Genomic DNA, 15,095 nt, shown 5'->3' on the forward strand with positions numbered 1-15,095 from the left:
ACAGCTTCCAAGAGGCAGAGACACTCAACCCAGTCTTTGCCAACTCAAAGCACAAGTTTAAAAAAAAAATAAAACAAAAACCTTTTTGAATATGAAATGTAACACACATACAAAAAGTGCAGCATGTGGGGAAATCCATTGGCTTCTTTTCCCTTCTCCACCCTGCTCTGTCCAAGAAGCTGAGGGTACAGATTGCATCCGAAGGCTCCGGGCCCCCAGCTTCCACTGGGTTCTGCTAATGGGAGCCTCAGAGCAGATTTCAGGGGAGAGAAGCCCGAGGCTGGGGGACTTATTCCCCTGGTTCCCTCTTTCTTGCAAGGTTCCCTCAACAGAAAGTCACTACTGTTCTCCAGGCAGGTTCCCCTCCCTCCAAGTTCTAGTAGCCTCTCCCGCCCTGTATCTCTTCATGCCGAATGGGGTGGGGGGAGGGGGCACCACAAGGCAGCAGTCCTCCAGTTTCCCCTTTCCTCACGAGGTTCCATTCTTGTATCATGAGACCCTTACGAATAAGCCCTCCTTGACTCATCTTAAAATCTGTTTTCTACGGACACCCTTACAGATACAAGGACAAAACAAAATATACAGCTTAATGAATTATCACAAAGTAAACACTAGAGTTATTAGCACTTAGGTCAATAACTAGAACTTGCCAGCATCCTGGAAGCTCTCTGGTATGCCCTCCTTACTATTGTATTCTCCCACAACCCTCCAAAGAGTTTCAACACCTAAGCATGAATTGCTCAACATGTGATTTCAATTTGGTCTACTTTTTGAAATTCATATAAATGAAATCATACAATATAAATTCCTTCATGCCTGGCTTTTTTCACTAAACACTATATGCCCAAGATTCACCCATGTTGTTGCATGTGCCTGCTACAGGATTCATTTCGATTGTGAAAAGCGTTCACCTGTATGTCTACACAACAACTGATTTATCCAGTCTACAGCTGAACATATGGGTTGTTCCTAGAGCTACTAGAAATAATGCTACTATGAACATTCTTATCTATGTTTCTTAGGAGTGGAATCTGAGTCATAGGGTAGATGTATTTTCATTTTACTACTTAATAACCAACTATTTTCCAAATTGAAACTCTCACCAGCAATGCACAAGAATTTCCAGTTGCTGGAATATACTATTTCCTTTAACTGTGAGGCCAGAGTCTGTAGAAGGCCACCACGTACCTCACGGTAACCAGAGATTTCTACTCAATCAGCTGTCCTCAGGACTCTGACTGGATCTCTAGTCGGTTAGTGCAATATCACACTGCTAACTCTTGGCCTGGGGTTCTGCAGGACTTCAGCTGGTCCAGGACTAATTTTACTCTCCTGCAGCAGCCTTCTCCTAAGATCCTCTAAGTGAGAGAATCTTTAATATCTTTAAGGAACTCTATTTTCATTGCTGATTTAGATCTATTTTAACTAGAATTATAGATCACTTTGGTTATCTAGGCTCAATTTGCTGTGAGTTAAGTAACTGCCTGATCGTCTATATGCTTGTAAAATTTTTCAACTGTACAAAAATTGCCAAGGAAAAGGAATTTGAAAATTGCTAAATTTATAATACAATTTAGGAAATCAAGTGAAAAGGAGGTTCGTATCAACTTGGCCGTAGGATTATAGCTACAAGGTGTTGACATTTTTCTTAAAAACAGATTTAGACAAATAGTACCTCAATCTTCTTTATCGAGAAAACTATTCAATATGGCTCCTTCATTAAAAACAAACAACACACACACACACACAAGACAGAGCAGTCCGTTTAGATACAAGTTTGACGGAGAGAGGGGTAGGGCAACAAAGATTCCATCACCTCAAAATGGGAGACCGTTAGGGTCACCAAATGGTAAGATTCCACCCCTACCCCCCAACCCGGTTCACAGCACTCCTCACTTCCCTCACAACCCTCTTCTTGGGGACAGGCGGGCTGTCTACCAACCACTCCAGCCTTCCATGTTGATGGCCACCCTCCCTGAGAAAAACAAACATTAAGGACAGTGATCCCTTCCCCAAAACACTGGGGTAAGGAATTAGAACAAGATCCCCTCCCCTTGCGCATGCAGTGGTAAAGAGAAATATGTTAAGAACAGGAAATATAATTCTATCTGTGGTGTAGACAAATATAACTGGGACTTATTGTGTAAATCCATTAACTACATCCTTCCTAAGAATTATGAAATTGGCCTAACTATATTCACTCAAAAACTGGGCTCGAGCGCTAAAATAAAAATTCATTGAGGGCTTTTAACATCTAAACCAGAATTCAAAAATGGAACAAAAACAGATCATTTCACAAAGCGAAGGGAAGTAAAGCCCCTGGGATATGTGAAATCCCTCTTCTGCAAGGTGAAAAATTTCTCTTTCACTCATATTCCAAAATAAGTGAGGAAAATACAGTGGCATGAACAGTCCCAGAATGAGGGACGTTCTTCTGCTTGAATAAAAAATTCATTAAGCTCAAGTATTAAAGAAGCAAACTGGACACTGTAAGAGTTAACTTCTTGATCCATTGTTTACTTGCTGCCAAATGGTTCTGGGGAATTTTTCTCAGTGTCATTCTTTTTTACAACCAACATAAAGGTGTTGTGGAGGGCCAGAGACACAGGGAACGGTGTGAAATACCACAGGGGTCATAGAGAGGAGAGGAGGGCCACTGCCCTGAGCCTGAGTCTCCACGCTGGCCTGGTGACTGGTAGATCCCCTCCCCTAAGTGGGTCACAGCATCCCTGATGCTGTCACCCAGCGCAACAATCCACCTATGACTCCCTCGACCCTCCATCTCTGCACCTACATTTTCAGTCACACATTCTACCAATATTTATTAAACGCTGGCTATACACATACACACATACAACACATGCCAACCCTGAGAAACTTCAATTTAGTGGAGGATAAAAGGGAAGGAAACACTCAACAACAATACAAACACAGGCCACCACAGGGACAAGTACCAAGTGCCAAGGAACCTTACAGGGGTGAATAACCAACCCAGCTTTAGAGGCCAGGGAACATTTCCTGGAAAGCGCAGCACTGGAACTAAGACTTAAGGACACACAGCCGCTGGCGAAGCCAAGAGATGTGACGGTTGGTGGAACAGCACGAGAAAGGCAAGGAAGAACAAGTGCAAAAGGTCCCACATGAGTAAAACAGAGAGGAAGTGGGGAACGAGAGCTGATCTACCCCCAAGCGTCGCCTCTGTGTCTCTCTTTGCAAGACTGGCAAGTAGGAAAAAAACAATCTCCCTGTGTACAATAAAGGACTCAAACCTTAATGAGCTACATGCCATCGCTGCACTGCTTGATTTCAGCCGCACAGGGAACATTAATCAATACTTAATGGAAAAAAAAAAACTTGTGACAGGGCATATGAAATTAAGGCAATGGAAAGACTGGATCTGCAGATAAGAGGTTCCTAATCCAGCTGAAATATCAAACTCCCAAACTGCACATAAAACATAAATCCATGCAATGTAACTGAGCAATGAATAAATACTGTCTGGTGAATATGCTGATGCATTCACCTCGTAACAAGAAGTTTATTCCAGCAGCCAGGGTGGTAAAGGGAGGACCTTGGGGTGGGGGTGGGGGGGCGGGGTCTGAGTTCCTCAGCAAGGGACTGGCCCTCTTTGGGCCTTGCACCCTCATCGACACAAGAAGGAGTTGCTTAGGTTGCTGTCAATGCTTCTAAAACCCATTACTATGATGATGGCAGGTTATCACAATCAAAAGTACTTAATCACCAAAGACAAGAATTTAGGTAACTTTTATAAGTCACAGACTTACTATGGTTTTTATCTGAGGACAAAAAGAGCAAGGGCCCTCAAACTGTCTTAAATTCAAAAAGCAAATAGTTAACTTCATGTACCTTTTAAAAGTTGACAAATCATGTATCACCAAAAATAAAGATAAAATTTTAAGACAAGCAAATGAGGTAATATTTTTTTTAAGAAAAGAGAAAGTAAAAAATTTAATGTAATGAGGCAGGTGATGTTTGGGGTTGCTCACTTCCCTTCCTATTGGTTTCAATTCCCTTCCGAGGTTAAAATACTCCCAACATGCAAATTATTCCACTGAAGAATTCCAGTCCTTTCTTAGCAATTTGCAGAGATGTTTATACAAAAGGGATTATTTCTAGACTTCCATGTGACAGAAAAGGGATAGAATGCATTGGGGACTAAAAAATAAAGAAGGGGTGCCTGGGTGGCTCAAGTCAGTTGAGCATCTGACTCTTGATTTCCACTCAGGTCATGATCTCAAGGTCGTGAGATTGAGCCCTGTGCTTGGGGTGGGGGGGGGGGTCTGCTTGAGATTCTCTCTCCCTCTCTTTCTGCCCCTACCCCCCCCCACTTCGCACTCACTCCTCTCTCTTAAAAAAAAAAAAAAAAAAGGGCAAACCAAAGTGCATAAATGCATATGCAAGGCAGAAGCAAATAACCAAGGATCCCAATTTTAACCACTTAGAAATATCTTAATAAAAGTGGGTATTTTATGATTTCAGGAACTTTGTGATAAAGGGGTAACTCTGTTTAGGAGTACCTAAATTAGTACAAAATGCCAGGCACTATGTTAAGCACTTGGGATTTTTCTGGTTTGGATTTTTCTGGTTTAGAGTTCTCACAATCCTATCAGATGAGTATTATCTCTATCTTAACTGTATAGAGACTAAGTAGGAACAGAGACTCAGAAGGGTTAAGTAACTAGACAAAGTCACACAGCTTAAAGAGTGAAAATCTATACTATAAATCCCATCCTAGTTAACACCAAATCTCATTCTCCTTCAATAGATGATGCAGACTTTAAGCATCAAAGTAAAGGAACTAAATACATTTTCCTCTTTTTGTTTGATTCTCTTAACTATATGCCTTCATTTCAAGCGGAGTTTATGCTAATCATGACTTCATAAACAAATCATTTGTGAGAGAAACCACATCCAGGGTAAAGTCATAAGTTGAAAATGCCTTATTTCAGAGAGTACTTCCTGAAAGAGACAAAGCAGCAATTACAGCCGAAGGAGTACCAACTCCTATGCCAAGTATTGTATTTGAAACAACTTTGTAAATGAAAAGAAGAACCTAAAACAAAAGAAATACTGCATTTCTTAAATATACCATTTTTAGAAAAAGCTATTTTAACACAAGATATCTCTTTTACATAACTGGATATGATGAAAAATGTTCCTCTCTAACACAGCCTTTTGATGGACAGGAGGTAAGTAGCATTTAGTTAATTTCATCACAGATTATCACCAAGTAATGCTATACTTAAGAGGTACAAACTTCCAGTTATAAGTAAGGCTGGGGATGAAAAGTACAGCATGGGAAAAGTGGTCAATCATATTGTAATAACTTTGTATGTGACAGAAAAAAAAAGTAGTGCTATACTTACTAAGTTTCAAAATAATTTAACAATACATTTCTGACACTGTGCTGGCAAAGGACTTTGAAATGGGTTATGCTGTCATCTTCCTACACTATTAATGTGATTTTTTATTTATTTTCAACATTGTTTTACATTAACAGTAAATGTAATTTTTTTCAACTTAAGGAAAATGCTGCTATGATAAATCATATTTAGGAGTCTTTGTCACTTGGTTTCAATTACTCTGTTCCACAAAATGTACTTAAATGCTTCAAAAAAAAAAAAAGACTAAGGGGTGCCTGGTTGGCTCAGTCAGTTAAGCGTCTGACTCTTGATTTCAGCTCAGGTCATGATCTCGGGGTCTTGAGATCAAGCGCCCAACACACATAGTCTGCTGGAGATTCTCTCTCTCCTTCTCCCTCTGCCCCTCCACCAGTCCCTCCCTCCCTCCCTCTCGAATAATCTTTAAAAAAAGACTATAGTTACTGAATCTAAAGTTTTTAAAATACTGACTTGAAAGCCAATCACTTTTTAATATTTATCCAAAAATGTATTTGTGTGTACAACAGAACACAACCTGTCTGGTAATGCCTTTAAAACATGCATCACACGTATTTTTTTCAACCTTAAGCAAATGAATACAAGTGTTGGTGACATTAAAAGCAGCTTGAGGCCAATGGGAGCTAAAAGATTTACTCAAAAAGGGTTTGTAACTATGAAATTTATGTGACAAAATTCAGGGATAAGGATGGGGGAAGGGAGTCCAGAAACAATATCAAAAGAGAAAAAAGATACAAAATTTCATTTACAACTGCTACTATTTAAAAATTCAATGAAAATTTAAAGAGTCAAGCCTCCAAAATTATTCTCCTTTGTATAATACTGGAGACTTAATTTTTTTATACAGTACTTTTCTCATTTGATAGGAATTAAAATTCTAGTCACACCAATATTTGAAAATTTTAATACAGGCTATTAATATATACAATTCTAATCCAAAATCCTATCTAACCTAGATACTTGGCTAACTAGCTGTAGTCAAGAAGGAAGGAAAAAAGGGAGGGGGGGGAATGGAAGAACAAACTCTTATCTTGTGTTTGTTCACAGCAATTGCTCAAATTCATTTTATTTTTTTGCTGAAATGCATTTTAAATTATCAACAGCCCATGATGCCACTGACCAGACTGCTAATCACCCCCACAGTTCTCACTAAAGGAAGACTCAGGGCTGATTTAGAGACAGCCCACTCTAACAAGTGACATTTCTGAAGGAAACTTTTCTTACACCTCCATGTTTCAAGGGGATACCACAAGATTCCATCTCTTTGTAAGCGAGTTTATTTTTAAAATCACTGTTGTTGATGTTGCATCATGGGTGATGGAAGTTTCACTCTGAGGAGGGTCGATGATATTTACAATCACAACAAAACTCCTTTCCATTAGAAATGGACATTGTTTGATGGGAGTTAGTTCCTGCATACACCTAAAGTTATTGAGTGACTTCTAATTAATAACTACTTGTCTTTGATATTGCTTTTTAAAATTTAATTTGACAAATAATACTTAAGTTTCTCTAGGTAGAGGGAGGGCATGAGAGTTACTATACTAGCCATGTCCTCTTCCCGAGGTGTTGCTTTCTGTGCACACCAGTGACATCCATTTCTAGGACACTGGTAAACACCATTTGAAGACAGTGTTAGGCACTTCCAAATGTGCATGAAAAACTAGCTCATCTGTTGTTCTAAGAGTCAAGCTCTTAATCTGTGGACCATGGCGCAACACACTGCTGTTTCTAGACCTATGGTAATTGAGAAAGAACGTAATACTATGAGGAAGTGTTTCCACTTAAAAATAAATAGGTTTAATAACTAACCAAGCAAGTATTCATTGACAAACCAGAGAGCAGTTGCTGTGGGTCCCTCCTTCACTCACCCATCAATTCAGCAAAAATTTAATGAGTACTCCTATGGGCTCAAGAAGCAGTGGGGATATAGTAGGCAAAAGGAAAAGTTCCTGCTCTCAAATGAGAATTACTATGAATTAACCAGTTATGTGGTTCCTTTATTAGTTTTCTAATACACATTTTATATATTAAAACTATATTTAATGAGTAAAAATTCATCCTTTGGACATCACTAACCTGGGTTACAAAACATTTAAACAGAATAAAGATGATAGAAAAGTAGCAAACTATTTTGTAAGATTCAAAATTCAGAATGGCCTTCTCCCAATTAGTCCCAATCAAAGAATGTTTATTATAAGAATAATTGCTACCCAATTTCACACTACAGGAAAAATCATTAAAAAAAAAGGTTATTCTTTACGGGAAATGGGAGGTGAGCCGAGAGAGAGAAAATGAATAAATTTGCCAGTGTTTTATAACACACCAGACCATTTTAATAGGTTAGTGCATATTAGTAATAATACCTAGGAAATGTATTTCTTAATAAACACTAAGACACACACGTTGACTCTACAACACAAAATACTCTTATAATTAAAATCCACTGACATGCCAAGTCAAGTATGAGAGTGTCAAGCATTTATTTTTCAACAAAAGGTTTTATTCCTCCTATTCTTAACTATTTTACAGTTTCTAAGTGTCGTTCCCCCAACAAACTATAAGATGACCACTCCTCACAATCAAGTTCAATCTGGCCCTTTGAATGATTCATACCCAGAAGAATACAAGATCGCAGCCCTTATCTTCTACAGCTGTATCTTCATAATCGGATTATTTGTTAATGCCACTGCCTTATGGGTTTTTAGTTGTACCACCAAGAAGAGAACCACTGTAACCATCTATATGATGAATGTAGCATTACTGGACTTAATATTTATAATGAGTTTACCCTTTCGGATGTTTTATTATGCAAAAGGCGAATGGCCATTTGGAGAGTACTTCTGCCAGATTCTTGGGGTTCTCACGGTGTTTTATCCAAGTATTGCTCTATGGCTTCTTGCTTTTATTAGTGCCGACAGATACATGGCCATTGTGCAACCAAAATATGCCAAAGAACTTAAAAACACAGGCAAAGCCGTGCTAGCATGCGTGGGAGTCTGGATGATGACCCTGACAACTACCATCCCACTTCTACTGCTCTATGAAGATCCAGATAAGGCCTCCACACCCCCCACCTGCCTGAAGATTTCTGACATCATCCACTTAAAAGCTATTAACATGTTAAACTTCACTCGACTGATACTTTTTTTCTTGATTCCCCTGTTCATCATGATTGGGTGCTACTTAGTCATCATTCATAGTCTCCTTCACGGGAAGACATCCAAGCTGAAACCAAAAGTCAAGGAGAAGTCTATAAGAATCATCATCACACTCATGGTGCAGGTGCTCATCTGCTTTATGCCTTTCCACGTCTGTTTTGCTTTCCTGATGCTGGAAGGGGATGAGAACAGTTACAATCCCTGGGGAGCCTTTACCACCTTCCTCATGAACCTCAGCACCTGCCTGGATGTGATTCTCTACTACATTGTTTCAAAACAATTTCAGGCTCGAGTCATTAGTGTCATGCTCTACCGCAATTACCTTCGGAGCGTGCGCAGAAAAAGCTTCCGATCAGGTAGTTTACGGTCACTAAGCAATGTAAACAGTGAAATGCTTTGAATGATAAGCATGTGTTTGTCTTTAGTTTCTTTATATTCACTTTACTAACTACCCTAAGGCCAGTGGATATTCTGTATGATATTACCAAGTCCCTTCTCTCCTGAAAAAAACAAATTTAAAAACACTTTTGTGGGATCTTAGTATGTGACAACATAATTAAATATTCTTAATTATTCTAATGAATTCATTTTTTTTTCAAAACTTGTATAAAACATATTTGGAGTTACTGGGAGAAAAATATCCAATTTGTATTTCACAATGAAGCCTTATCTAAATACATAGTTGACAACGTTTTGGATTTAATTCTACGTGCAAGTGGGTTGACGTCAATCAAGTCAGTAGGCCAAAAAAAAAGAAAAGAAAATCCACTTACTGTTCAAAATAGTTTAAATTGTTAAATTATAATTTGATTAAACCCAAACCAAAGCTCCCTTTGGTTTAATTTACACTCAGTATTGACGGGCTAAATCTTACTATATTTTGTGTTCTAAACACCAAACTTCCAAGATTCCTACACAAGCAACTATGTTCAACCCATCACTGTTACATGTCACCAACCAAAATTAGCAGAAGCAATCACCTGAAGGGGCCTGCAAAGGCAATCTCCATCAGCCCTCACCTACTCTGAATTCATTTTTTTTTTTTTTGCAAACAGATAATAGTCATTCAATAAACACTTACTGAGCGCCTACTGTGCACCAGACTCTACATACAACCAATGCAGGAGACCCAATCCGAGAATCTATTTCAACCCAATAACCCAAGTTCATTCCTATGACATGAAATTTCCTGCTGTAGGGTAAAATATATTTCTCCAATATAAACAGTTTGCTCTTCTTATTGATTAAACATCACATTACAAGAGAATGATTTCTTCCCAGGCCATATGTCATGGTATAATAGCACTAGTCAGGGACCTTGGATTCTTACCGTAGCCTTGCCATTTAATTTCCCCTAATAAAGTAACAAACCAAGTAACTTCCCCATTTAAAAAGAAAAGGAAGTGAACTATAATCTGTAAAGCACATATTATTCTAAATATTATGGAAATATGAAAATGAGTCTATCATAACTTCCTCTCTGCTAAATCACTTTCATTACTCTTAACATGATCCCCTCCTAATGGGACTAAGAATCAGATAAATGCATTAGTTAGAAATGGATTTCTATAATTAACATGGGTAAATTCATATTCTTAAAAAAAAGAAAAAAAGGTAAACATGAAGGAGGCTAATCATAAAATAGTGTTTTAATACTAGAAGATCCCTTAGATGATCTTCTAGTCTAACTCTTCTGTTTTATATATAAAGGAACTAAAGTCCAAAGAGGTTATATGACTTGCTCAGTTGAAGAACCAGGACTAGAAACCAAGTTCCTGTTATGTCAACCACCAGTTTTCAATAATAAAAAGCAAACAAGTTCACAGAACATAAACATTCTCAGAGCTACATAAGATAAAGGAGTTAAGATGGTACTGAGACATAGTTTCTCTTAGACGTAGTTTCTCCACAAAGAGAAAACTACTTGAAGTTTTTAGTTTAAATAGTCAAGTGAGCAAGATACTTTAGCAAATATCTTTTAAACAAATTATTATTTCTGAAACATGGGAAATAACTCCTATATTTGATATATAGGTTTATGGTATGTATATACAGTCATAGCCTACTCTCAACTATACAGTCTAATCTACTCTTATGTAATTTATTTAATTTTTTTTTGAATTTTTTTAAAGATTTTATTTTTAAATACACCCAGCATGGGGCTCGAACTCACAACCCTGAGATCAAGAGGTGCATGCTCCACCAACTGAGCCAGCCAGGTGCCCCTTGCTAACTTATTAAATGGCAAGTTCTCTGCAATGGCTTTTCTTGATGAGAAGAACTTAACTTGGGAGCATAAAATACAACAAAAAACTTTATTGACACAAAGTGAAAATACATGTTATGGTTCTCACAGTAAAACTACAGATAATCTAAAGCACAATTAAAAAAATAATTTTATTAGGCTGTAATCAGATACATTTTAACATGATGTATGAAAACTCAAAATTCCACTTAATTCTGAAGAGTTTCAATTCTGAGAAACAATATAACATCCATATGTAAATACTAATAACTAAAAAATAATGGGTATTTAAGGACAGTTGTGTGAGAGGCATGGGTTTCTAAAAGCACCTAATAGGGCACCTGGGCGGCTCAGTTGGTTAAGCGACTGCCTTCGGCTCAGGTCATGATCCTGGAGTCCCGGGATCGAGTCCCGCATCAGGCTCCCTGCTTGGCAGGGAGTCTGCTTCTCCCTCTGACCCTCCCCCCTCTCATGTGCTTGCTCTCTCATTCTCTCTCTCTCAAATAAATAAATTCTTTAAAAAAATAAAAAAAAAATAAAAGCACCTAATATACATAGCTTTTTTTTTTTTTTTTTAAGATTTTATTTATTTATTTGAGAGAGAGAGAACACATGAGAGGGGATAGGGTCAGAGGACGAAGTAGACTCCCTGCCAAGCAGGGAGCCTGACGCGGGACTCAATCCCAGGACTCCAGGATCATGACCTGAGCCGAAGGCAGTCGCTTAACCAACTGAGCCACCCAGGCGCCCGAATATACATAGCTTTTAATGGAGTTATCTTTACTTTCAAAACATAATGGTTACATTTTCTGAATTTCAAATAACAGTCTTGAGAATGTATCAGATGCTACGTATAATTTCTATGCAGGACACTAGAAAAGAAATGAACAGGTCTACGGTTCAAAGACCTTACCTTATAGTCTTATGGGCTACACTGCAATCAAGGCTACCCCTTCAACATTACAGAAGGTAAGGCAATTGAGTACATAAAGTAAAACTAGTTCTCCCTCAAACAACCAGAAGGATGGCATGGAAGGCCCAGGTCATAATGACAATGACAATGTAATAAACACTAGGGATCTTAATAAATTTGCTGGAATACACATAAAAGGGCAATTACTTCTGCCAAAGGGCGACAGGTGCAGAAAGAAAACCAAGCAGGCATGAGAATACAAATACACAGCATGTTAAGAAAGCTGAATGGAGTGGCCTGAAACACTGGACTGGGGCCAGATGATGAGGACTCTAAAGGGAAAGAAGAAAATCAGTATGAGGGGTAGGGGGTTGTCACTGCTAGGATGTTTGCATGAAAGAGCTCTCTTAATTCTTCCCACTGCCTGGGAGGTATAGAGTTCTGACCCTCAATTTACATATGAGGATCCACTATAAACTGAGCTCAGGAAGGGAACTTGAGAGAAGTAACTTGCTCAAGATCACACACAAGTAATACCGTGGGAGAGCTGGAATCTCAAATCTGGTATATCTGACGGGAAAGCCTCTGCACTCCCACTGCACAGATTGCTTTGCTGCCATCCTGGAGGAGTCTGATTTTTACTTTGAAGGAAATGAGGATTTAAAAGATTTTATTTTATTTATTTTTTTTAAGATTTTATTTATTTGACAGAGAGAGATACAGCGGGAGAGGGAACACAAGCAGCGGGAGTGGGAGAGGGAGAAGCAGGCTTCCCGCGGGAGCAGGGAGCCCGATGCGGGGCTCGACCCCAGGACCCTGGGATCATGACCTGAGCCGAAGGCAGACGCTTAACGACTGAGCCACCCAGGCGCCTCGTATTTAAAAGATTTTAAAGATTTTTTTTTTTTTTTTGAGAGAGAGAGACAGAGAGAGAGAGCATGAAAGAGGAGAGGGTTGGAGGGAGAAGGAGACTCCCTGCCGAGCAAGGAGCCCGATGCGGGACTCGATCCAGGGACTCCAGGATCATGACCTGAGCCGAAGGCAGTCGCTTAACCAACTGAGCCACCCAGGCGCCCCTTAAAAGATTTTAAAAGAAGACTGGCATGGTTGAACTTGCATTTTGGAAGAATAATTTCTAACCACATTATCTGGGATGCTTTGAAGTGGATAGGAAGACTAGTTAGAGAATTATGGAACAATCTAGGCAGGAAAAGATCAGAGTTTAAGGGCGCCTGGGTGGCTCAGTCAGGTAAGTGTCTGCCTTCAGCTCACGTCATGATCTCGGGGTCCCGGGAATGAGTCCGGTGTCAGGCTCCCTGCTCAGTGGGGAGTCTGCTTCTCCCTCTCTCTCTGCCTCTCCCCTTGTTTGTGAGCTCGCTCTCACTCTCACTCTCTCTCTCAAATAAATAAATAACATCTTAGAGTTTAGACTGACCTGACAGCAGGAGTAGAGAAGATGTGGTGAATGAATGATTTACACAGGACTTCAAATTAACAGGACCTGGTGCCCTAGTCCAAGGATGAGAAAAGAGAAAGACTGGATGACCAGGTAGATGGAAATGCCATTAATGGAGATGCGAGCCCAGCAAAAGAGGAGACCAGAAGAGATGAGAGCTCAGAACATGACAAATTTTCTCTGAGTCTTAGAAGCCACTAGAAATATGACTCTAGCAAGATCAGGAAAGTATATGGGCTGGAGATAGAGAGCTGGGAAACAAACAACAGATGTTAACTGTAGCTGACGTCATGGGAGTGGACAAGGAAGCTCAGAGTAAGCTTGAGAAAGGAGCTGCACACAATAAATAAGATCAAAAAGCACCAGGAGAGAGCAGCAGGCTGGGGCTCAAGGCAGCAGGTTAGTTCATGAAATAATGGAGCTCAAAAGTATTTATGAGCTACTGAAAGGGCAAATAAAACAAATGAAAATAAGACACTGGCTTTAAAAATTAGTTGGTTGTGAGGGACATTTTTTTTTTTTTTAAGATTTTATTTATTTATTTATTTGAGAGAGAGAGAGAGAGAAAAACAGCATGAGAGGGGATAGGGTCAGAGGGAGAAGCAGGCTCCCCGCTGAGCCGGGAGCCCGATGTGGGACTTGATCCCAGGACTCCAGGATCATGACCTGAGCCGAAGGCAGTTGCTTAACTAACTGAGTTACCCAGGCGCCCGCTAGGGACATTTCTTTTTTTTTTTAAAGATTTTATTTATTTATTTGAGACAGAGAGAATGAGATACAGAGAGCACGAGAGGGAGGAGGGTCAGAGGGAGAAGCAGACCCCCCGCTGAGCAGGGAGCCCGATGCGGGACTCGATCCCAGGACTCCAGGATCATGACCTGAGCCGAAGGCAGTTGCTTAACCAACTGAGCCACCCGGGCGCCCCTAGGGACATTTCTAAGACAAGTTTTAACTACAGTCAGGTAAAAAAAAAAAAGAGAGAGAATTAAATAGAAATGAAGAATTGTAGAGAGTGCAAATAAATTTGGCATTGGCGGCAAAAGAAAAAGGGTAACAAGAGGTTATGTGAAGAATACTGCAAATTATAAAGCACGCTAACTAAAAAAAGAGTAGTTTCCTCTCCTGAGTTTCTGAAGCTTTGCTAACATCTAATGAAAGATGTATTCACAAAATGCAGAGTTTACTGAAACAAAGATTTATGTTCCAAGAAGTCTATTTTTTTTTTTTTAAAGATTTTATTTATTTATTTGAGACAGAGAGAATGAGAGAGAGAGAGCACATGAGGGGGGGAGGGTCAGAGGGAGAAGCAGGCTCCCTGCCGAGCAGAGAGCCCGATGCGGGACTCGATCCAGGGACTCCAGGATCATGACCTGAGCCGAAGGCAGTCGCTTAACCAACTGAGCCACCCAGGCGCCCCCCAAGAAGTCTATGTTTGAGAAAGCTTCAGGACTCTAAAAAGCCATATGTAATGTTTCATGATTTGAAAAGGAAAGAGAAATATGTTCTCATTCAGGTGATGGCTGAATTAACATTCATATTGTCTTTCAATATACTTCCATATCTCAGGAGGCCGTAGAAAGAACCAAAAAGAATTAGCCTAGATGAGAAATGTTTGGGGAAAACTAATGACTTAGTAACACTGCTTCTCTTCTGAATCAACATGAATCATTCCTGATGACTACACTATTTTCCACAACAGCAAAAGAGTCAACTTAAACTTCTCCATCTAGGGGCACCTGGCTGGCTCAGTCAGTTAAGCGTCTGTCTTTGGCTCAGGTCATAATCCCACAGTTCTGGGATCGAGCCCCGCGTCGGGCTCCCTCCTCAGCAGAGAGCCTGCTTCTCCCTCGCCCTCTGCCTGCCACTCTGCTCTCTCTCTCTCTCTCTGTCAAATAAAGAA

General features: G+C 39.7%; 2 protein-coding genes across 2 annotated transcripts in view; one reads left to right on the forward strand and one right to left on the reverse strand.

Moving 5' to 3' along the window:
• The window catches only part of UBAC2 (UBA domain containing 2), a 185,984-nt gene that overhangs the window by 138,221 nt on the left and 32,668 nt on the right, over window positions 1-15,095 (reverse strand). The gene's annotated exons all lie outside the window — the stretch shown is intronic.
• On the forward strand, window positions 7,986-9,132 carry GPR18 (G protein-coupled receptor 18). Its single transcript, XM_045869654.2, has one exon. The coding sequence runs from the start codon at window positions 7,986-7,988 to the stop codon at window positions 8,979-8,981; it is 996 nt and encodes a 331-aa protein (XP_045725610.1). The 3' UTR covers window positions 8,982-9,132.

The sequence above is a fragment of the Mirounga angustirostris genome, unplaced genomic scaffold (assembly GCF_029215605.1).
Source record: "Mirounga angustirostris isolate CCGP_5_RB_7025 unplaced genomic scaffold, mMirAng1.0.hap1 SCAF_3, whole genome shotgun sequence".
NCBI classification, from domain to species: domain Eukaryota; kingdom Metazoa; phylum Chordata; class Mammalia; order Carnivora; family Phocidae; genus Mirounga; species Mirounga angustirostris.

Bases quoted from the DNA above. Each gene is read 5' to 3' on its own strand.
- GPR18 (XM_045869654.2), top strand. From the start codon at position 7,986: ATGACCACTCCTCACAATCAAGTTCAATCTGGCCCTTTGAATGATTCA.